This window comes from Schistocerca serialis, chromosome 4 (genome assembly GCF_023864345.2).
Source record: "Schistocerca serialis cubense isolate TAMUIC-IGC-003099 chromosome 4, iqSchSeri2.2, whole genome shotgun sequence".
NCBI lineage: Eukaryota > Metazoa > Arthropoda > Insecta > Orthoptera > Acrididae > Schistocerca > Schistocerca serialis.
Window position 1 is genome coordinate 59,848,137 of NC_064641.1, and position 25,075 is coordinate 59,873,211.

Sequence of the window (25,075 nt, forward strand, 5' to 3'; positions counted from 1 at the left end):
GTTATTCACTGCCCGCTCACTTTCTGATGTCTTCATCAAATCTTATACATTCTATTCTCTTTCCACCAATACATAGTCCTCTTTTCCCATCTAAACTTTTCGCAATAATCTCTTCAAGGTATATGTTAAACAACAGTGGGGAAAGGCAAAACCTTGTCTAACACCTCGTCCAATGCTGCGTCCTTCTGACGTTTCATTTCCAATCCTTATCCCTACTTTCTGGTGTAAATATAGATTCTGTATCAGTCGTCTCTCTTTCCAATCTACTCCTATCCTCTTCAAGATATCCATCAGCTTGTTCCACTGAACTCTGTCAAAAGCCTTTTCTAAATCTATAAAAAAATCTATATGTAATGATAGAATGAAGTAATTTAATTTGATTTTACATTAGAATTCCCCATTAGAATTTAAGGATGCCCTTATCTGAAACTGTTCCCAGATGATGTTAATATGATGTAATGAAGTAAAACTTACCTGAATGTGCTTTAGTCACTCATCCTGACCACTTCTACCAAGAGTAGCCACTACACAGATGTCAATGTGTTTGTCTTCAACTATTTATATTAACTGTCATTTACTAGTTGTTTCCTATCTATTTACAGGTGTAAGACTTTTTTTGTCAACCATGTTCTGCCACAGTGGGCAATCTTCTTCTTCTTCTTCTTCTTCTTCTAGCTGGTTGGGACATCATGTTGCATCTCGTTCTCACAGATGTAACAAGCTTTGGACATGGCAAAACATTAATGGCTGATTAAAAAGTCATTCTGTATATTTTATTAATATATTGAAATATTTTTTCACTTGGTTTTTGAAAACCACATAAAGATGATGTCCTTGAATAACGTGTGAAACACAATGTACCAGTGTTTTCATCAAGTCCTGGCAGTGTTATAGTTCTTACACATACCAGGTTTTAACTAAAACCCCTTGACAAGGACAATCAGTAGCAACCACGTTTTTAATTATATCTTCAAAGTCACTAGATGTGATTTCCAATGAGAAAAATCATTTGCAATTGCTTACAAAAATGGTAAATTTTAGGCCGATGTGTTAGTTGCCGCTGTAGTGTTTTGAAATGTACTTTTAATTTCTAAACCTGTATCCATGTAATATGATGACAAATTTTTGTGAGGCTTTTGTGTTTTTTGTGTGCTGTTAACACTGTCACTTATTTTGACATGTCAATTACGTAGTTATCATTTTATATTATTTGGTGGTTGGTTGTTAAATTGTGTGTGCTGAAAAATTTCTTTGCAGGTTGGCAGGGAATTCACAAACCGTGTCGATTTAGAGCGTCCTTCATGGAAGGCGCCAGACTTCTTCCCCACAGCATATGCAGGCCTTCCAGCTTCACCAACTCACCGTGATGCAGTTATCAATGCTTGTGTTTACGTTCATCAAACTCTGCATAAGGCAAATGCTCGTCTTGCTAAAAGAGGAGCTCGCACGATGGCCATTACTCCAAGGTAAATGAGCTGTTGAATTGTGTAAAAACAAATGAACCTTACTGGAGATCAAATGAACATTAGTGGAGATCTTCAGCAAAAGAATCACATAGAGATATTGGAAATTATGGTGTCACATTAAGGTTTTTATTTATAAATTATTTTGGTGGTACCAGAATGAATTTACACTGTCCGCCCCCAGTAGCTGAGTGGTCAGCACGACAGAATGTCAACCCTAAGGGGGCCTGGGTTTGATTCCCGGCTGGGTTGGAGATTTTCCTCGCTCAGGGACTGGGTGTTGTGTTGTCCTAGTCATCATCATTTAATCCCCATTGACGCACAAGTTGCTGAAGTGGCGTCAAATCGAAAAACTTACACCCAGCAAACGGTCTACCCGACGGAAGGCCCTAGTCATATGATATTTACATTTTACACTGCAGCGAAGAGGTCACTATTATGGAAATTCATGTCTTTTGCCAGATCAGGACTTGAACCTGGTGCCTTTGTCTTTCGTAAGTAAGTGCTTTATCGACTAATGTATCCAGAACAACTGCTGACCTGCCCTCACACCTTTCTCAAGGCCCACACACACACACACACACACACACACACACACACACACACGCTGACCACAGTGTATTTTATGTTATTTATTTTATCACATAACCAGATTTTTCTGAAATATTGTACTTCTGCACTTGTACTTCTTTAGGACAGCAATTCAGTGTGTATAAAGACATTTTCTTAATTGTTTTCCTTAGATGGTGAATGGCTATTATATCTTAGGAATCAGAAATAGCTTTTTATATAAGTATAAATCTACATGTTTGTGATAATTTTGCATTAATTTGTAAAGAAAATTTTAACATACTACTCGTATTAAGTAATGTTTGGTTTAGGAACTATAGAAGGAACAGTATTTTGTGAGTTTGTTTTGAAATACGTATGATGTCAAAAAATGTTTTTTGCCTCCTTTTAGATTGTCCTCATTAAGGGGTTCATGGAATAAACAATAGAGCCATGGTAACAAAATTTATGTAGGTGTATTGCATTGATTTATTTGTTAACCATTGCAGGCATTATCTGGACTTCATTCACCATTTTGTGAAGCTGTACAATGAAAAGAGATCGGATCTTGAAGAGCAGCAGCTGCATTTGAATGTTGGTTTGAGCAAGATTGCAGAAACAGTTGAACAAGTAGAAGAGATGCAAAAATCGCTTGCTGTGAAATCTCAGGTATTGGAGCACTGAATGAAGTTTGTTCTCTGCCTCTGCCTCCCCCCCCCCCTCCCCCCCTCCCCCTGCCTCCTCTCCCAATGTGTTTCCTTCTTGCAGAATGCATATGCTATAAATGTTGTATATATAAGAACTGTTGCTTAATACTATGCTATTATATGGAAACAGACCGACCTATCCTTGTGCATGGGCAATTTGGACATAGGCCATGAAAGAGTATGGCTTTTTTGAAAACATTAGCTCCACATTCAAAATATGTTCCAATGCATTATCAGTAAACTTCTCCAGTGCGTATAATTATGGACATTGGGTATATGTCACAAATTGTTTAGGTGTATCAAACTCTTTAGTACTTCAATAATGTTGATTTTTTTTTTTTTAAGTTTTTAAAATGAATGTAACATCTCTTTTTCCCAATTCTAATTTCCAAAATAGTGTGTTTTGTGTACTAAGTGTTTTGCAGTTGTTAATGAATTTCTTTATTAAAATTTTTCTCATATCTTAAATCTGCTAACAGCAGTGTTACAGTTTAAATCCTGAAATAAATATGTAAAGATGTGACTTTTGTAAACTCCTGTTTGTGCCTAGTATGCTTACTTCATAAATATATATTTCTGAATGGTATTTTGCATTGCAGTCTGATATGAGAGATACAATTGCACAAAATTACCTACACAAAATATCTGCTTGACTTTCAGAATTTATAAGTAATTAATCATGGTGAACTACACTGGTGGTGATCTTAAGAGAGAAATGAGAATAATGATATATATGTTTGGGGGAGGGGGCACATGTGGGCTGTCCTTCCATCCCAAGGGAATTTAGTAAGACTGATGGTATTCTTGACATAGACTCATTGACATTGGTTGGTTGTTTATGATGATGCTGCTGTTTCAGTGTGTGTAGTCTCTGGATTTATGTAAGGAAGTCTACCCAGATTCAGGTTTCCTTTGGTTCCTTAAGGGAAATTTTTTAAGAAGAATGTTGGGTTATTCCCTTTCAGGATGATGCAGATGATTTACTTCCCAATCCTTGTCCTGTCTGAGCTAACACCTTTGCTTCCTTCTTCTGGGATAATTGCAAAATAATGCCCGTAACAAAGAGAGAGAGAAGCTAACACCTAATTAAAAGATTAGTGATAAATGTCTGCAACCTGCCAAATTGTTTTATACCTAGAAATAATCCGATAGTGATATAAAATGGAAGGGACACATGAAGTCACTGGCAGGGGAGACATGTGGAACCCAGAATTGTTGAGGATTTTAGGAAAGTGCAATGTGTCTTTCGCTTAAACCACACAAGACATAATTGCAACTTATTGCAGAATACTGCTCCAGTGTAAGAAAGCCATATAAAGTAGGAATGAAAGCAGAGATCAAAAGAATTTGAAGACATGCTGCTAGGATTTAACCGGTTAATATAGCACAGAGGTATAACTGAGATGATGAGGGAACTTAAATCAAAATCTTTGGAAGAAATACACTGTCTTCATTTACCAAGAAGTCATAAAGTTTCAGTTATCACTAAAAAAATAAAAATCAAGCTGGGACTGTGAAACTTGATATTATGGTAGTACTTCTGTATATTCACATTCAGTGCTACACATTTTTCTGGGTGAAGAATGATCTTAGGGAGACCTTGGTTGTAGTGGTCTCCATTTTGGTTGCTCAGGAAGCTCATTATCTCATCATCATTCTGGAAATCCCTGCCACACAATAGTTTCTTCATCCAAGAAAAGAGGAAGTAGTCACTGGGTACGATGTCAGCAGATACAGTGTTGAGACAAAATTTGATAGCCCAGAGAAGCAGCTTGTGGGATGAGGTCCTGTGCAGAATGAGCTGGGGTATTGTGATGGGACTGCTTCCTGTAAACTTGTAAGGAGGTTACAGTTGTATGGTCCTGGGACTGTTGCCCCTGATGAACATAAACTGTTAGCTCCATATCATGGCTATTCTAAAGAAGAGAAAAAACAAAACAAAACACTCAACGTCAAGTTGCTTGACAATGGTTGGGCGTTCGCCTTTTTCACCAGTGGTGAATCCACGTTTCCATGGCTTGCTTTGTCCCTTTGCCATGGATTAATGATGATAGACTCAGCACTCAAACATTGTGATTAGGCAGCTGGTGGAGGATAGGCACGTTTACAACATTTCTGCTGCTGCCTCTGTTCAGTAGATTTCAGAGTGAATGTAAGTTGTTGCAGAAACCAGTGGATGGTAACCTTTGTGGAATTCAGAATTTTTGCTCAAGATATTAAAAATGATCCCCGACAGGTTTTGTTTCTCCAACAAGTGCCTCAATTATATTATGCTGACCTTTGAGCACTAGAGCCTCCACTTCCCTTGAGAGTCACAGTTTTCAGCAAACCACTTCATTGATCATTATTCAGACTTGTTTGATCACACTGGAAGCCTCTGAGCCACCTGGCCAATCTCTCATGTGATAGTGCTTTAATGTTGTACACTTCCACCAACTCGGCATGGACAGTTGCCGAGTCCTTCCCCTTCAAATGCAGGAAACTAATCATTGCCCAGTTTTCCACAGCTAAACGGTAGATTGTACCATTTTGTTTTGGCTTCTCTGGCTGAGTTTAGCAGTACTGTGGTGGTGGGCTATCAGTGGGAATCAGGATTGCACACACGTACTTACAAATATAAAACTGTGTAACTTTCTTTAAATGATAATCAAAACTTAATGACTACTCTTCATACTAATCAAATATTTACGTCCTGGTAAGTGGAGCAGTAAACCAATAGTTCCTGAAATCATTTAAGGCACTGAGTGGATGATTCATTTGCAAACAAAATGGGCAGTTCGTCTCCCCCATCAATATCCAGTCTGAGCGTTGGGGCTTGGTATCAGCAGGGTATAAATTTTTAATCTTCTTTCCCTTGTCACCTGTCTCTACAAATTACACTTTCTTCCTCCTCCTTCCTCTTCCATATCCCTATGCCAACTCAAAGTAGCAGTATTTGTCTTTGATTGTTGACAACTGTCTTTGAGATAAACAGATTAAGATAATGTTTTGGTGTCCCCTGTTGGTATTTAGTTCAACTATTCAAACGTCATCTTTGTGAGGAAACGTTTCATCTACATTTGCCAATACTTGTAACTAATGCATTTGTATCCTTTTACACCACAAAAATTGTTTCTTGATTCTTAGCTTGTTTACAACTGTGTAGCAACAAAAAGTTGAATACATGTTTCATTGTTTGACATTCTTAGGCTGTAGCATCAAAATCTGAAATTCTGAAACTCCCTCCCCCCCCCAAAAAAAAGTTCTTGACATTGTCTTTCCTGGCAAGCTGAACTCTTGCATTAACTCTAGTTATTGTTAGAAGACTGTGTAAAGTTTCATGTGTGTTATGTAGGAGTTGCAAGCCAAGAATGAAGCTGCAAATGCGAAATTGAGACAAATGGTAAAGGATCAACAGGAAGCAGAAAAGAAGAAAGTCCAGAGTCAGGAGATTCAAGCTGAACTGGAGATACAAACTGTAAAAATAGCACAGAAGCGTGAAGATGTCATGGCTGATTTAGCTCAAGTGGAACCAGCTGTCATAGATGCTCAGCAAGGTAAGTTCTGAAATGTGCTTTACTTATCGGAATGACATCCTGTGATTTTAAATCAACTTTGGATTATTCAAATAGAATACAGGGTGCTCAGAAACAATCTGAAATGCCTGTGAGTGTATTGTAGGGAAGGTTGTGCTGAGAAATTATTGTAAAGAAGAAATTCAATACATTGCACCATTTCAGAGTTAATTAGCATTGTAATTGGCCAGTCTGGCAATTGCGTACTGAAAAGCTAAGTAGCTCGCCAGAGAAAGTGTCGCCAAATGTGTTCTCTGTTAGTTTTCCCTAAAACTGGGGCAGTAATAAGGATCAAACCCAACTCTGAGGCTGACCAGTCTTGTGTGCTATGAGTACAACTGACACTAACTGTGTTTGGTGGGCTGCTTGAATTTGTGTATGATGACCTCATTTGCTAACATCGGAGCTAATTATCTAAGAAATGGTGCATCATATTGAATTTTGCATAACCTACGTTGCAACACCCATTCAGGCTTTTGAGACTGTTTCTGACCACCTGATGTAATGAAAAGTATTAAGAAATACATACATCTGATAAACAATAGGCAATGTGTTTCATCCTGGTCAGTTAATATTAGAAAAAGCATTTGTTATTAAAGTACTGAGAAAGAACAAAAAACATGGCTTTATTTATTGGAGGTAGCAAAAATATGCTAATAGAACAGTTAACCGCCAGAATGAAAAAGTTGAAATTCAGAAGAAATGGTGAACCAGTAAAGTGTAGCTACTGAAGATGTTATAGCGAGTGTAATTTAAATTTTCTGTTAGTTAATTTTGATACTTCGCATTATTTTCCAAGCGCATCTATACTTTGTTTTTCACCCTCCATGACTTTTGTTGCAGTACCATAACTTGTTATGCATCCAAATTTTAGTAGGTTAGTGTTTATTTGGACTGTAAACGTGGGCTAACATGGAAACTGAGAGCAAAGTAAAATATTTTTAATCATAAATTAATGATTTTGGTTTTTGTTTTGGATAGGCAATCATCATGCCAAAAAATTATTTACTTCACATTGAACATAGTATTTGAATGCTTTCATTACAAAATAAAAATGTAAGACTGATTAATTACCAGTCAGATAAGACAAGCCGACAAACTTAGAGTTTGAGTACACCTGTATGCATAAACTTTTGTTTAAACTGGTATGTTCGCTGAATAAGGGGTTATTCAAATTGCAGTTATTAAACTTAATAAATCTTTATTGGAATATATATTATCAGAATCTTGTAATAGTCTACTGCTTGTAGAGTATTAGCCTGTTCTCAACAAGTACACTCCTGCACAGTGCTTTTTGCCCACTGTGGGATTTTTGCCACAAAGTAGGTTTAACCACTGAATGAAAGTTAAATTACATGCTTGTTCCATATGGGTGTACTTCCACCACACTGCCATGTCAAAGTTACCTTCTTCCATCTTTGAGAAATGGTATTGTGTCTCTGGGTTGTTTTTTCTTTCCGATCTTGGTCTCTTCATGCAGGACACACATTTTGGTATGGCTTCATTACAGTCTGTAGGATGAAGTCTAAATGGAATACGTTCGTGTACTCTGTTGTCTTTTCAGGCCTTTGATTTCAATCACTGGGGATTTAGAGATCTGAGCTGTGAGTGTACAAATGGCCAAGGAAGATAAATAGAAATTGTGTAGCAAGTCATATAAAAATAAATTGGAAGTCTTAGAGATTGATACATACGTTACACGGTTTCCTGGTGGGCAGAAGTGCATTACCACTCTTGGTGTCTTCCATATGTTGACAACTTTTCTACTTCTCCATTTGTTTAATTATATCCTGTTTAGTGCTGGCAGCTTCTGCCTAATACCATGATCAAAACCTGATGAAAATGGTTTGATTTGTAAGTGTTTGTACCATGCAAATACAAACCAGAAGTAGTAAGGCAAGAAACAATTACATACTAATAAAGGAATATAAATAATAAACCTGAAAATAAAAGTAATGAATCTCAAGATTCCAAAAGTCTTGTTCCTTGATCAGCATCTAAAGGAAATTGTAGACTAGAAAAAAGTGCGTAAGGGATTCTGTGAATAATTAAAAGTTGAAAGTCTTGACGCTGAATGCTGTATAGAACTCAAAATAAAAATTATTGCAGCCCTTTTGACTTTCTTATATTGTACTAAACAGTGCTTTAAACAAATAAGATTACTGCAAAGAAATCTGCAAATATCACATCCCTGATTTTCTGCACTTTCACAAAATCATTTCAATGTGCACTGGTGCTAATGCTTTCTAACATAATTTTGGAATGTGTATTTCACATTTTGGTACTGAATGGTTAGCTGGCTGAAAACGTGGACTGTAGAGGGGTATGTAAAAATATTTTATACTCTTGAATGTCCCCTGTGGGTAGGAAGATTACATGTACTTCGTTGTTATCATAGTTTTGTGGAAAGTGTTAGCTTTGACGTAGTGTGCATTACACACTATTTATATGAAGGCAGTAGTTACTCAAATTTTTAATCTTGGTGATTTTGTTTCTGTGAGTAACAAATGTGCAAATTTTTTTTTTGTGGCATTACCAAACAGCAGCTACACACATCAATGAAAATTTGGTACATCTAAATAAAGAAGATTCTTCCTAAGTAACATTTCCAGTTTTCATATCACCAGTGGGTTGGCTTGAATATTTTACTCACACCGCTCAGTCTGTTTTCACCAAACTCTTACTGTTTTGAACAATTAATTTTTGGAGGAAATATTAGAAAAAATTGCTGAAACTCAATTTTGAAAATGTTTATGAAACTTGTCTAGCTGTGAAGTCAATCAAAAAGCAGCATCTGGTGGAAGTGCGCTCCATGGCAAACCCTCCAGCAGTGGTAAAACTTGCACTAGAATCAATCTGCTTTCTGCTCGGTGAGAATGCCACGGAATGGAAGAGCATTCGATCAGTCACCATGCGCGACAACTTCATCTCAACCATTGTCAACTTCAACACTGAAGACATGACGTAAGAAACAAGGGGAAATATTTCTTTTGTAGGCCCAAATAACCTCTTAATTTCTTTTTGGTTGTATGCATGCCTCTGCTCCCAGATGTATATTTATCCTGCAAAATATTCTAACATGTCTGTTCATATGTACATAGTGTTTACAGAAGTAGTGACACGTTTTTAACCTTGTATGCCAGCCAGTCTCATAATAATAATAATATTATTATTATACTTTCATAAGATGACGAGAAAGATGCATGACAATTTCCTGTAGCCATTAGTCACAGAAATTTGTAGCTGGCTTTCTCGTTTAAAAATGGGTCACATTTTCTTTCGCTTTGCCGTACTTGCAATTTAACAGTGCCTGTCCTGCTAAATGAAAATTGACACTTCTGCTATCTTCTGTCATGAACATTTCCTACAGCTGTGAAATCAATCAGAAGACAGCATCTCGTGGAAGTCCGTTCTATGGCAAATCCACCAGTTCTTGTGAAACTTGCTCTTGAATCCATCTGCTTACTACTCGGTGAAAATGCAAGTGACTGGAAATCTATACGTGCCGTAATCATGAGGGACAACTTTATCAATAGCATTGTCTCTAATTTCAGTACTGAGGATATTACGTAAGCATGCAACTATGTTCTTAACTGTAGATTAACATTTTGTTTTGTGTTTTGCTTTAATTTTGAGCTTGTGATTGGTAGCAAACATAACTTGTGTGAAACTCTTCTTTGCTTGTTTTAAGGTACTGTGTTAATTATGTGGATGTAGGAACTGGTTTATTGAGCTCAGAGTTACCAGTGACAAACTATTACAAGCTTTTGGAACTGTTGGTTCATTCCACAGGAAGGAAAGAGAGAGAGTTTGTGGGAGAAGAGTCAGGCCATTTGGAAACAAAGATGTGTAATGTCCCATGTTCCTTCATGAAGAAGCACACAGTGTGTGCTAGCACTTCCAGGGAATGAAAAGTGAGAGGATTGTGAATGGACAGTAGCTGTTGGGGGTTGACAGAGAAAGCATATAGTTGAAAGTCAATATGAATAAGAGTTACAGATAGATCTATTTCGAAATTGGAGAGGGGTTAGTGGAAAGATAGTTCTTATATGTGGCTGCAATCTGGGGTAAAGCCTTTAGGAACAATGACAAAGGTTGAGCAAGCACTGGAGGAAACATTTGTCAATCTGTTGTTTGGCTATGGTGAAAGCATGTGTGTGGATGGATTCTGGTTATTAAGGTACAGGGTTAGGAAACATGATGAAATTGGTGGAAAAAAGGGATATGAGTTAGACTGGTGATTATTAAGAGAACAGGGGTAGAACAAGACTGGGTAATGTGTAGAAAATATTTCATGATAAAATAATTCTACTGTTAGAACTAGACGTTGAATTCACTGTACAGGTTTGTGAAAGGTAATAAAACTACAAGGGGATAATACAAGATCACTAGAGAGAGAGAGAGAGAGAGAGAGAGAGAGAGAGAGAGAGAGAGAGAGAGAAACAGAAAATGGGTAACTGACAAGGAAGAATGCCCATCAGACAGAGACAATCCTTCAACAATGAAAGCAGTTCACCAAACAAGGAGATCCTCATCCTGGGATCTGAAAGACCTATCACTCTGTCATTTCTGTGGAAAGAAGTAAGAGTTCTGAAAGCTCATATTATTTTTTTATCTACTTTTTAGTGTGTATATTGATGGTGCAGGAATCACACCTTTGGAGAGAAGTACTGGCAAGGCACTCTGAATATTTGCTTTACAGCAGTATTAACTTTCACTAATTTAGTACATTGTTTTACCTCTAAACAAGAATCAGTGGAATTTCTCTAAAGTATATCAATAAATGAAATAATTTGAATGTTGGTTTACAAGAATCATGAGAATGGCAGGGATCTAATCAGCATTTACAGTTAACATTGTTTCAAATCGTGATTGTGAACTAATGCCTTCATGAAGTGCCTTTGGAATTTAGGGTCTTTCAATGGTTCTACAAGTTCTGACATGTAGTAAGTTTTGTTGATGATAAAAGTAGATAGAGGTGTGAAGCCACAGCTCTCTCCTAAAGGACATAAGTTTGACGTTCGGAGAGCAACTGAAAAGGACAGCTCCTCCTGTTTTTTTGGTATAGGTTCAGTGGCCATCTCCAAGATCTTACAAAAGTATCAACAGGTTAGAAAAATTTGTAGGTGCAGAAATTTCATTGTTTATAAATTATATATCTGACAGACATAATCCCATTACTTTGATGTCAAAAATTCCATTTTTTAACTGGAGCAGAATGTGGCTTTACCTACTTCAACCCAGTATGAAGTGGTTGCCATTTGTCTGGATTATGTTAAAGGTGCTTACCTAGCAAAAATGAAGACATTGAGGGTGTGTTCACCAAAAAGGTGAAACATTGTTGTAATAATTGTTGAAGAAAATAGGGCAGTGACAGTAGTTACATAATGGATCATATCTTTTTATTAATTTTGAAAGAGTCAAGACCAAGTCACAAAATATGACACTGCATCAGAACTTACTCCCACAGGCTGTCTGTAGGACAGCAGGGATGTGGTCCTCAAGTGATTTTCTCTTTGCAAAAGCATCTTGAGTTAGAGAAATGGCTGTGTGCGCCTGCAAAACATTACTCAACCACAGTTCCAAGGAGACACGTAGCAAGGAGTCACAAAGTTAAATTTTTATTTTTCTGTATTTGTAACAGAAATAAAACTAGAAATAAAACTACTAATTTCAGTGAAAAAACACTACCCTTAAGAGTAAGCCAAAAAGCAACACTTTGTGATGATAAAATATCTTGTGATGAAAGCAGACTGCATATAGCTTAGCACAATTTGTTTGTTAAACCAGTAATTGCCCTCAGGGGCCCAGTATTGATTTGCTTGGTACAGGCTGGGCAAACCCCGGGTTCCTGAGCTGGGGGTTGGTAAGTGCTGCCAATCCCCCATCACCGTAAGCGCTGGGCATGTTTCAGCGACCACTGCGGAGCACGATAATGGAACATTGTGTGTCTCAGGGAACGGGGATCTTGGCTTGACTGCCCACATCATGAGGATAGGATAAATAAAAAAAAAAGAATAAGTCTCAAAGGTGTGCTGTGCGCTGAAGTGGGACCGAGATGGAACCTTCAAAATCTTCTCCTCCCAGTGGGAAGGGTGTACCGCCTGCGAATATTCACACCCATTCATCCAAAAGAATGAGAGAGGCTCGTCGTCCTGATGATAAGAATACATTGGGCTGCAGTAACAGGGCTCGTGGAGTCATGACTAACAATGTGTTTCTGGTGATGGAGGGAGGAAGCAAGAATGGGCATCTCATGAAATAGTGAAATAGTCGATGTGGAGGAATGAACGTGCAGTAATAATGGAGTAACTTGAAGACTGCCTCTTTCATTGCCACATTCAATTCTCCGACACTGCCTGAACATCTTATGGTGGGGTTCCTTCAACTTAATGTTCGGCCTTAGGTTCCAAATCCTATGCAGTGCTATAAATGCCAGTATATCGGCCATATAACCCTGAGTTTTCAAGGTGAAGTGATCCGCAGGAACTGCAGAAAAGCCGCTCTTGACACTGGGACTAACTGCCTGTCTCTGCTGATCTGCATCAACTGCTCTGGGAACCACCCAGTCTGGAGCCAAGACACCCCTGTTTTTGCTGAAGAATGCAAAATGCAGGAGATAAGTGACCAAGCGGATCCCCTATGCCGAAGCCAAAAAGGAATATAAGGCAACGAAACCCCTGTCTTTGCCATCTCGTATTTTTCCATGGTGCAGAAACCTATTCCCAAGGCAGATGATTCGACACAGACAATGCCTAGTGTGCCTGTATCCTCCACAAGCAACTGCACTTGCGCAAGTATATGTAAAGGAAAGGAGTAGGGACAAAGCAATCCAGGCAGCTGCACCAGGCAAGACTAACAACAGTCCTGCAGTGAACATTCAAAAGGTACAAGAAAAGCAGAGTATCTCTCAATGCCCCCTTTCACCCTCATTCTCGAAGGGACAGGGTGCAGGTAAAGACACGATGTTCAGGTCAAAAGCTTTCCCGTCCGACTGATGAGGATATCGTGGAGTTACATGCCTTGGCCTTGGATCCAGTCAGCCCCTCCACGCCCCCTCACCCTTAAAGTGCTTCACCTCCCCTGTGCAAAGATAGGGGTAGATTAAAACTGCACCTATGACATGGCTTCCATATTACTGTGGAACATGAATGGGTTCAGGAGTCATGTGGAGGAACTGAAACTCCTATCACAGGCATGTCCCTTGTGCTTTAGTTTTTAAGAAACACATTTTAAAGATACAGATGTCCCTATGCTACAGAAATATACACTATACAGCAAGGATGACCTATTGGGGGAAAGGGCCAAAGGAGGTGTCGCAGTGTTTGTCACTAGTGCACACCACTCCTATGCGCTCACCTTTGCTATTGACCTGCAAGCAGTTGCAGTTCAAACTCGTGTGTGTCGAAGGGTCACAGTTTGCTCATTGTATTTACCTCCGCAAGATGCCCTAGACTCTGAGGCTGTCACGGATCTAATTGCACAACTCCAACGACCATTCCTCCTCCTGGAGATGTCAATGCCCATCATGTCCTGTGGGGCTTGACCAATACCAGCCCTCGAGGTTGGGTTTTGGAAGGCCTCATGACATCTCACGAGCTGTGCATCCTCAACATGGGTTCTCACACACATTTCTCTACTGCTGCTGGGCCATTTTTCAGCCTTTGACCTCTCTTTCTGTTCTCCTGCCCTTGATGACTCTGTGCAGTGGGAGGCCATTGATGACCTTCATTCCAGTGACCACTTTCCAGTCCACCTTCACCTACTAAATGGCTCACCACCTGAAGTTAAGCCCTGAAAATGGATGGTCAGCAGTGTTAACTGGACACGTTTCAGCCAGCCAGCTGGCTGTATTCAAACATTGTGACCCCCTGCGGGTCCGGGGATTAGAATAGGCCTGAGGTATTCCTGCCTGTCGTAAGAGGCGACTAAAAGGAGTCCCTCCCCCTCAAGGGGGTAGTTAGCGCCTGTGTTCGGAGACGGACGGTTCCACGACCTATATTTGCGGTCATTTTGGTTTTTCACTACTTCTCGTTTCTTCCTTCCTTTGGTTGGTTCCTTTCTTTGTTCTTCTCCATCTCACTGTCTTCCTTACTCTTCTCCTTGCCTCCTCCTCCTTGCCTCCTCCTCCTTGCCTCCTCCTCCTTGCCTCCTCCTCCTTGCCTCCTTCTCCTTGCCTTCTCTGGTCTCCGCCTTGGCGTTTGAGACAGTCTGTCCTCTCTCTCTTCTTTTTCCTTTTCTTCCTTCCTCCCTGTGCGCGCCTGAAGGTCGACCCACGCGTTCGCACGCGTAGCCGGTGACGGGGTAATGCGTAATTCCCCGCTCTGGGTAGACAAGTAAGGCACGCACGTACCCCCTGGTAAAGGCGAGGCCCAGGGAGGGATGATTGCCTGAGCTGAAACCTTCTGACCATGCCGATTGGTCCCTCCGTCTGTTTCTCGGGAGGTGTGACCTGAGATGTAAACATTCACCTAAGGCGGGAGTGCGCTCTGAGAGGGTTCCCACAAAGAAGGAGCACGCCATCGGAGACGCTGGCAATCATGGGGGATTCCTCCACAATGGATTTCTCTTCTTCTTCTCTCTCGACTTCTGTGCACAAACGGAAACTTGACCAGCCACCAGTGACAAAAGTACTACCGCCTGCCCCACAGTTCCTCGTAGTTTCTCGATCTGAGGATGGCAAGGATTTTTCCTCTGTCAACCCTTTCGTTATCCAGAAGGGCGTAGATCTGTCAAGTCTTGTACGAGGCTGCGTAATGGCACCTTGTTACTAGAAACTGAGAGTGCCTTTCAGGCACCAAAACTGCTTCAGGCCACACTCCTGTACACGTTCCCTGTCCGGGTGGAGGCTCACCACACATTGAATTCGTCTCGTGGTGTGGTATACACTCGATCACTCGACGGTTTGACTGACGAGGAGATTCAGTCTTTCCTCGCTGAGCAAGGCGTGACGGCTGTCCATAGGGTCATGAAAAAGGTCAGCAGTGACCTTGTACCGACATGGACACTTTTCTTGACCTTTGATAGTGTTCAGCTGCCATCGCGCATCAAGGCGGGCTACGAGGTTATTTCTGTTCACCCCTATGTCCCGACACCTATGCGCTGCTACCAGTGTCAGCGTTTCAATCACACTCGCCAGTCTTGTTCCAATGCGGCTAAATGTGTCACTTGTGGCAGGGATGCCCATGAGGGTGACTGTCCACCTCCGTCTCCTCATTGTGTGAACTGTCAGGGTGACCATGCAGCGTCCTCCCGCGACTGTCCCATCTACAAGGAAGAACGCTGTATCCAAGAAATTCGGGTCAAAGAGAAAGTGTCCACCTCGGCTGCTCGCAAGCTATTTGCTAGTAGGAAGCCCACGCTGCTTCCAGTGGGAAAATACAGTACTGTCCTCACCTCTCCTTGGACTACCAGGGAGGTGGCGACGCAGACATGCGATCTGACCTTCAGCACCATGGTCGTCCGTTCGGCCAGTGCTAAGATCGCGCGGTCGACATCTCCTCTTGTTCCCGTCACCCCTCAGACACAAGCACCTTCATCAGCTTCTGCCAAAGGCGAAGACCCAGAAGTCAGATGCACAGGCCTTCAAGAAGGAACCGTCCCATGCAGACTTCCTACATACCTCGAACTCCCAGCCGTCAACCAGTACTTCCACTAAACGACCTTCCAAGAAGGTTCATAGGAAGCACAGTTCTCCTTCTCCGCTACGGCGCATTTCTTCTCCTGCGCCACCCAGTGGTTGCTGCCCCAGGCCGTCATCCGTTTCGCCTGGCCGCACCGCCGGTAGCCGAACATCTGGCCGTTCACCCGCAGAGGAAGCTCCCCCTCCCGGCCATCTTAACAAGATGGCTGATGAACCTATAGAACCAATGGACGATGACTGTCCGCCTACTGATAGAGGCGGCAGTGCTCGCTCGAAACCAGGCCCTCAGCGGCCTTTGAGATGACCCCTTCTTCCATCTTCCTTTTCTTCTCACGATGGCACTTATTCACTGGAATATTCGCAGCATTCGCTCCAACCGAGAGGACTTGAAGTTGCTGCTCCGCTTGCACCGTCCACTCGTCGTAGCCCTCCAGGAAACGAAGCTACGCCCATGCGATCAAATTGCCTTGGCACACTACACCTCTGTGAGTTTTGACCTACCCCTTGTGGTAGGTATTCCGGCTCATGGAGGGGACCCCCCCTGCAGGTCCGGGGATTAGAATAGCCCGAGGTATTCCTGCCTGTCGTAAGAGGCGACTAAAAGGAGTCCCTCCCCCTCAAGGGGGTAGTTAGCGCCTGCGTCCGGAGACGGACGGTTCCACGACCTCTATTTGCGGTCATTTTGCTTTTTCACTTCTCGTTTCTTCCTTCCTTTGGTTGGTTCCTTTCTTTGCTCTTCTCCACCTCACTGTCTTCCTTACTCTTTCCCTTGCCTTCTTCTCCTTGCCTTCTTCTCCTTGCCTTCTTCTCCTTGCCTTCTTCTCCTTGCCGTCTCTGGTCTCCGCCTCGGCGTTTGAGACAGTCTGTCCTCTCTCTCTTCTTTTTCCTCTTCTTCCTTCCTCCCTGTGCGCGCCTGAAGGCCGACCCACGCGTTCGCACGCGTAGCCAGTGACGGGGTAATGCGTAATTCCCCGCCCTGGGTAGACATGTAAGGCACGCACGTACCCCCTGGTAAAGGCCAGGCCCAGGGAGGGGTGATTGCCTGAGCTGATACCTTCTGACCATGCCGATTGGTCCCTCCGTCTGTTTCTCGGGAGGTGTGACCTGAGGTGTAAACATTCACCTAAGGCGGGAGTGCCCTCTGAGAGGGTCCCCACAAGGAAGGAGCGCGCCATCGGAGACGCTGGCAATCATGGGGGATTCCTCCGTAATGGATTTCACTCCATCTCTCTCGACTTCTGCCCAAAAACGGAAACTTAACCAGCCACCAGTGACAAAAGTACTACCGCCTGCCCCACAGTCCCTCGTCGTTTCTCGATCTGAGGACGGAAAGGATTTTTCCTCTGTCAACCCTTTCGTTATCCAGAAGGGCGTAGATGCCATAGCCGGATCTATCAAATCTTGTACCAGGTTGCGTAACGGTACCTTATTGCTAGAAACTGAGAGCGCCTTTCAGGCACAAAAACTGCTTCGGGCCACACTCCTGTACACGTTCCCTGTCCAGGTGGAGGCTCACCGAACTTTGAATTCGTCTCGTGGTGTGGTCTATACTAGATCCCTCGACGGATTGACTGACGAGGAGATTCAATCTTTCCACGCTGAGCAGGGCGTGACGGCTGTCCGTAGGGTCATGAAAAAGGTCAACAATGACCTTGTACCGACCGGACACTTTTCTTGACCTTTGATAGTGTTAAGCTGCCATCGCGCATCAAGGCAGGCTACGAGGTTATTTCTGTTCGCCCCTATGTCCCGACACCTACGCGCTGCTACCAGTGTCAGCGTTTCAGTCACACTCGACAGTCTTGTTCCAATGCGGCTAAATGTGTCACTTGTGGCAGGGATGCCCGTGAGGGTGACTGCCCACCTCCGTCTCCTCGTTGTGTGAACTGTCAGGATGACCATGCCGCATCCTCCCGCGACTGTCCTGTCTATAAGGAAGAACGCTGTATCCAAGAAATTCGGGTCAAAGAGAAAGTGTCCACCTCGGCTGCTCGCAAGCTATTGGCTAGTAGGAAGCCCACGCTGCTCCCAACGGGGAAATACAGTACTGTCCTCGCCTCTCCTCGGACTGCCAGGGAGGTGGCAACCCAGACATGCGATCTGACCTTCAGCACCACGGTCGTCCGTTCGGCCAGTGCTAAGATCGCGCGGTCGACGTCTCCTCTTCCTCCCATCACCCCACAGACACCAGCCCCTTCATCAGCTTCTGCTAAGACGAAGACCCAGAAGTCAGATGCACGGGCCTTCAAGAAGGAACCGTCCCGTGCAGACTTCCTACGTACCTCGACCTCCCAGCCTTCGACCGGTACTTCCACCAAACGACCTTCCAAGAAGGCTCATAGGAGGCACAGTTCTCCTTCTCCGCCACGGCGCACTTCTTCTCCTGCGCCACCCGGCGGTTGCCGCCCCAGGCCGTCATCCGTTTCGCCTGGCCGCACCGCTGGTAGCCGAACACCTGGCCGTTCACCGGTGGAGGAAGCTCCCCCTCCTGGCCATCTTACCAAGATCGCCGATAAACCTATAGACCCAATGGACGATGACTGTCCGCCTACTGATAGCGGCGGCAGTGCTCGCTCGAAGCCAGGCCCTCAGCGGCTTTCGAGGTGACCCCTTCTTTCATCTTCCTTTTCTTCTTACGATGGCACTTATTCACTGGAATATTCGCAGCATTCGCTCCAACCGAGAGGACTTGAAGTTGCTGCTCCGCTTGCACCGTCCGCTCGTCGTAGCCCTCCAGGAAACGAAGCTACGCCCATGCGATCAAATTGCCTTGGCACACTACACCTCTTTGCATTTTGACCTACCCCCTGTGGTAGGTATTCCGGCTCATGGAGGGGTTATGTTGCTGGTCCGGGATGATATTTACTACGATCCCTTCACATTGCACACCGGCCTGCAGGCGGTTGCCATCCGCATTACTCTCCCCACTTTTACATTTTCCATTTGTACCGTCTACACTCCATTGTCATCTGCCGTTACCAGGCAGACATGATGCAGCTTATTGCTCAGCTACCTGCCCCATTTTTGTTAACTGGAGACTTCAATGCCCACCATCCCCTTTGGGGCTCTCCGGCATCCTCCCCGAGGGGCTCCCTGTTAGCAGACCTTTTCAACCAGCTCAATCTTGTCTGCCTCAATACTGGCGCCCCTACTCTTCTTTCGGACACATCTCACACCTATTCCCATTTAGACCTCTCTATATGTACTACCCAACTTGCACGCCGGTTTGAGTGGTATGCACTTTCTGATACGTATTCGAGCGACCACTTCCCGTGTGTTATCCATCTCCTGCAGCATACCCCCTCCCCGTGCTCATCCAGTTGGAACATCTCCAAAGAAGACTGGGGGCTCTTCTCTTCCAGGGCGATCTTTCAGGATCAAACCTTCACAAGCTGCGATCGTCAGGTCGCACACCTCAAGGAAGTCATTCTCACTGCTGCTGAATATTCCATCCCTCACCCTACTTCTTCTCCACGTCGCGTACTGGTTCCCTGGTGGACCGCAGCATGTAGAGATGCTTTACGTGCTCGTCGACGTGCTTTACGCACCTTTAAACGCCACCCTACAGTGGCGAATTGTATCACTTATAAACGATTACGTGCACAGTGTTGTCGTATTGTTAAAGAAAGCAAGAAAGCCAGCTGGGCTGCTTTCACAAGCACCTTCAACAGTTTTACTCCTTCTTCTGTTTGGGGTAGCCTGCACCGGCTATCTGGCACTAAGGTCCACTCGCCAGTTTCTGGCTTGTGGTCGCGAATGATGTTCTTGTGGCCCCGGAGGATGTCTCCAATGCCTTCGGCCGCTTTTTTGCAGAGGTTTCAAGCTCCGCTCATTACCACCCTGCCTTCCTCCCCCGCAAACAGGCAGAGGAGGCTAGGCCACCTAACTTCCGCTCCTCGAATCGTGAAAGTTATAATGCCCCATTCACCATGCGGGAACTCGAAAATGCACTTGCCCGGTCACGGTCCTCCGCTCCAGGGCCTGATTCTATTCATATTCAGATGCTGAAGAACCTTTCTCCTGCGGGTAAAGGTTTTCTTCTTCGTACTTACAATCGCATCTGGACTGAGGGACATGTTCCCGCATGCTGGCGCGAGTCTATTGTTGTCCTGATTCCTAAACAGGGGAAGGACAAGCACTTGCCTTCCAGTTATCGACCCATCTCGCTTACCAGCTGTGTCTGTAAAGTGATGGAGCGAATGGTTAACTCTTGTTTGGTTTGGCTGCTCGAGTCTCGACGCCTACTTACCAATGTACAATGTGGACTTCGTAGGCGCTGCTCTGCTGTTGACCATCTGGTTACCTTGTCGACCTTCATTATGAATAACTTCTTGCGGAAGCGCCCGACTGCGGCTGTGTTCTTTGATTTGGAGAAGGCTTACGACACCTGTTGGAGGGCGGGCATTCTACGCACCATGCATACATGGGGTCTTTGCGGTCGCCTCCCTCTTTTTATTCGTTCCTTTTTAATGGATCGACAGTTCAGGGTACGTGTGGGTTCTGTCCTGTCAGACACCTTTCACCAGGAGAATGGGGTGCCACAGGGCTCAGTTTTGAGCGTCGCTCTCTTCGCCATAGCGATCAATCCAATAATGGATTGCCTCCCGGCTGATGTATCAGGCTCCCTTTTTGTGGACGATTTTACCATCTACTGCAGCGCGCAGCGTACATGTGTCCTGGAGCGCTGTCTTCAGCGTTCTCTTGACCGTCTTTACTCTTGGAGTGTCGCCAATGGCTTCCGTTTTTCTGCTGAGAAGACTGTCTGTATTAACTTCTGGTGCTACAAAGAGTTTCTCCCACCGTCCTTACGACTCGGTCCCGTTGCTCTCCCATTCGTGGAGACAACAAAATTTTTAGGTCTTACATTTGACAGGAAACTTAGCTGGTCTCCACATGTGTCATATTTGGCTGCCCGTTGTACCCGTTCTTTGAATGTCCTCCGTGTTCTCAGTGGTATGTCGTGGGGAGCGGATCGAACCGTCCTACTTCGTCTATATCGGTCGATCGTCCGCTCCAAGCTGGATTATGGGAGCCTCGTATACTCCTCTGCGCGGCCATCCATCTTACGCCGCCTCAACTCCATACAACATCGGGGTTTACGTCTTGCGATCGGAGCGTTTTATACTAGTCCCGTAGAGAGTCTTCATGCTGACGCTGGTGAATTGCCACTCGCCTACCGGCGCGATATACTGCTTTGTCGGTATGCCTGTCGGCTACTGTCAATGCCAGACTACCCGTCTTATCGTTCCTTTTTTGACGACTCTCTCGACCGTCAATACGGGTTGTATGTCTCTGCCCTGCTACCCCCTGGAGTTCGCTTTCATCGCCTCCTTCAACACCTTAATTTTTCACTCCCTGCAACCTTTCGAGTGGGCGAGAGCCACACGCCACCTTGGCTCCAGGCTCAGGTTCGTGTTCACCTTGACCTCAGCTCGCTCCCAAAAGAGGTTACCCCCGGTTCGGTCTACCACTCCCGTTTTGTCGAACAAAGACCAATGACTGGGTCGGGTGTTCCTTTATTGTCGGGGCACAAAGTTTCAAATACCGGCTCCATGGCCATTGTTCGGTCTTCACAGCTGAGCTCTTTGCCCTCTACCAGGCTGTTCTTTACATCTGCCGCCACCGACATTCTGCTTATGTCATCTGCTCCAATTCCCTGAGCGCCATCCAGAGCCTCAGTGATCCGTATCCGGTTCACCCTTTCGTGCACCGGATCCAACGCTCTCTTCAGCAGCTGGTGGACGTCGGTTCTCCGGTTAGCTTTATATGGGTTCCTGGTCATGTCGGTATCCCTGGGAATGAAGCTGCAGATGCCGCGGCCAAGGCTGCGGTCCTCCAGCCTCGGACAGTTTCTTGTTGTGTCCCTTCGTCGGATTGTAGCAGGGTAATTTGTCGGCGCATTTTATTGCTGTGGCATGCCGATTGGGCTGCACTTACAGACAACAAGCTTCGGGCCTTGAAACCTCTTCCTGCGGCTTGGACAACGTCCTCATGCCCTTCTCGGCGGGAGGAGGTAGTTTTGGCCCGGTTACGAATTGGACACTGCCGTTTCAGCCATCGCCATCTGCTGACGGCTGCGCCGGCGCCGTTCTGCCCATGTGGGCAATTGCTGACGGTCCACCACATTTTAAAATCCTGTCCAGATTTTAATACACTGCGTCTTAATCTCGGCCTGCCATGTACTCTAGATGCCATTTTAGCGGATGACCCAGGAGCAGCTGCTCGCGTTCTTCGTTTTATCAACTTGACAAACCTGTCTAAGGACATTTGATTATGCTGTTTTTTTAATCCCATGCCTGTCAATCTGTCTCTTATCGTGTTTTCCCTTTTAGTTGCTGTTTTAAACTTGTGCCTCGCGATGTATTCCTAACGTAGTCTGGGCGCTAATGACCATTGAAGTTGTGCGTCCTAAAACAAAAAAAAAAAACACAAACCATTGTGACAACATCCAAGGAAGGGTGGACCACATCACACGAGCGATCCATCGTGCCACTGACCTCCCCATCCCACAGTCCTCAGGACATCTTAGGAGGCACTCAGTACCTTGGTGGACAGCTGAGTGCCGTTCCGCGATCCAGAAAAGGCATGCGGCTCTTCAACATTTTAAATGCCGCCGACAATAGACAACCCTAGGGCCTTCAGAGTCGCGAGGGCCAAGGCTCGACGCGTCATTAGGGAGAGTAAGAAAAGGTCATGGAAAGTGTTCCTGGACTCAGTCAGTCATTCCACTTTCTTCTATAAAAGTATGGGAAGCTGTCCGGAAGATTTCCAGTAAATTCAGTCGTTTACCAACAGCAGCAATGCTTGAAACAGGGTTGCCTCTGAACAACACCCAGAGACATTGCTCAGATGCTGGCCGAACATTTTGCACAAACTACTGCCAATGCAAGCCAGGATCCGGCATTTCGTGGCTATCATGCGACTATAGAGGGGGAAAAGTTTGACTTCAGGTCCAACAGTTCTGGGGCCTACAACTCCACTTTCTCCATGTGGGAGATTGAATTGGCACTGACTGAGATCTGTGACACTGCACCTGCTCACGACCAATTCCGTTACTGCATGCTTCAACGTTGGCCAGCGGCATGAAAGGAAATCCTCCTCGAATGTTTTACTCTAATATGGCAGACAGGCAACTTTCCCAACTCGTGGAGGGAGGCAATTCTGAGCCCTCTCCTCAAACCAGGAAAGAACTGAACATGTCCCGGTAATTATCAGAGTATTGCCTTAACGAGCTGTGTAGGAAAGACCCTGCAGTGAATAGTTGACCATCGTCTAGTCTGGTTGCTAGAGACCAGGCAAGTCCTTAGCCTCTCTGTGTGTATTTCGAAGATTTCAGCCCACTGTTGACAATCTGTTCCTCCTAGAGGTGGCTATTCAGCAGGATTTCCTCTGTAAGCATCACTGTATTGGCATATTCTTTGATATAAGTAAGGCATATGATACTTCTTGGAGACAATTTATTCTTGCACAAATGCATCAGTGGGGCTTTCATGGACACCGCCCCATCTTCGTACGGTCTTTCCTGTCTCAGCATTTTTTTAGGACCCGAGTTGTTGACATGCTGTCTGATCCATTTGAGCAGGAGAATGGTTTTCCTCAGGGTAGTGTCTTAAGTGTTACCCTCTTTGCCATAGCAATCAGCAGTATCATATCTACGATAAGGAGGCCTGTACAGTGCTCCTTATTCATAGATGATTTTGCTGTTTTCTATTCCTCCTCCAGTGTTGCAATGGCAAGCTGTCAGTTGCAACTTCTGGTGTGGTGGTTAGAGAAGTGGGCTGCAAAGATGAGTTTCCAGTTTTCTGCAGATAAGTGTGTGTGTGTTTTCATTTTAATCATTCCCCTCGCCTTTTAAATTTGCCTGTTTTGGATATGGGGGACACCACCCTACATTTTAGACACAGTGCTGTTTCTGGGCCTCATTTTTGACTCCCGGTTGTTGTGATTACCACACCTGCGAGACCTGAACATCATCAAGTGCCTGAGCCGCAGGTCTTGGGGAGTGGACAGGGGGTGTCTACTTCAGTTTCATCAGGCTTTTGTGCATTGGTGGCTCGACTATGGTTGCACAGTATGTGGGTCAGCGAGGCCCTCTTACTTGTGGGTCATTGACGCTGTCCATCATGAGGGGATTGGCTGGCCATGGGTGCTTAGTGGAGCAGTCCCATACCTAGCATCAGTGCTGAGGGAGGGGAACTGCCACTTACCATCTGGCGCCATCTCCTCATGGTGCATCAGGCATGTAAGTTCCTTGGAGCTCAAACTTCTGCCGCACACCATACCATACTATAGCTTGTCCACTTCTGGAATGCCTTTTTTCCAACCGTCCAAGAGCCACGATGCCATTTGGGATGTGTGTGCAGCATGTGCTGGAGTTACTCTGTTTGGAGTCAGTATGATGCCAAATCAAGAGTTTTAACCATGTGCCACCCTGGTTACTGGAGAGACCCTGAGTGAGTTTAGATTTGGTGTGGTAGTGGAGAGGTAGCACTCTTGCTTCTGTTTTTAATGGGTTATGTTCTTGATATTTTATCTGAGTACCATGACCATGTAGTTCTTTTCACGGATGGGCCTTAGTGGGGGCACTCCGTTGGTTGCTTTGTTGTTTTCCTGGATCATGTCCTCAAGGTCAGACTGCTTCCAGAATTTGCTGTATATGATGCAGAATTATATGCGATATTGTGGGCACTGGAGCAGATGAGATGTTCTCCCCATCTTACATTTATCATCTGCTCAGATTCTCTGAGCACCCTTTACTTTCTCCGACATTTGTACACAGCAGATATGGTAACACTGAATATCCAGGGTGACATCCTACAACTACAACTGGCAAAGGATGTATCTTTCTGTTGGGTACCTGGGCACATTGGAATTGCAGAGAATGAAACGGTGGATGAAGCAGCCAAGGAGGTGTTTTGTGATACTCTGGTATTTTGGTGTGTTATCCCCCTGCATGTTATCACCTCGCTGTTGAGGTACAAAGTCATGTGTCAGTGGGGAGACGAGTGGCTGGCAGTGACCAATAACAAGCTCCATGTCATCAAGCCCACAATTCGGCCCTGGAGTACTTCCTTCCAGCCACGTTGGTGGGACGAGGTTCTTCTTGCTCATCTTTGCTTAGGCCACAGCTCTATGACATGAGGATTCTTACTCTGGCGA

General features: G+C 44.5%; 1 protein-coding gene across 3 annotated transcripts in view; it reads left to right on the forward strand.

Annotated features, from left to right (window-relative positions):
• LOC126474868 (dynein heavy chain, cytoplasmic) overlaps nt 1-25,075 on the forward strand; it is a 231,166-nt gene that overhangs the window by 141,422 nt on the left and 64,669 nt on the right. For all 3 annotated transcript variants that reach the window (XM_050102347.1, XM_050102348.1, XM_050102349.1), the window contains 4 exons: nt 1,258-1,466; nt 2,522-2,681; nt 6,054-6,255; nt 9,644-9,842. In XM_050102347.1, the coding sequence (XP_049958304.1) occupies nt 1,258-1,466; nt 2,522-2,681; nt 6,054-6,255; nt 9,644-9,842 (770 nt within the window). The remainder of the gene's footprint in view (nt 1-1,257; nt 1,467-2,521; nt 2,682-6,053; nt 6,256-9,643; nt 9,843-25,075) is intronic.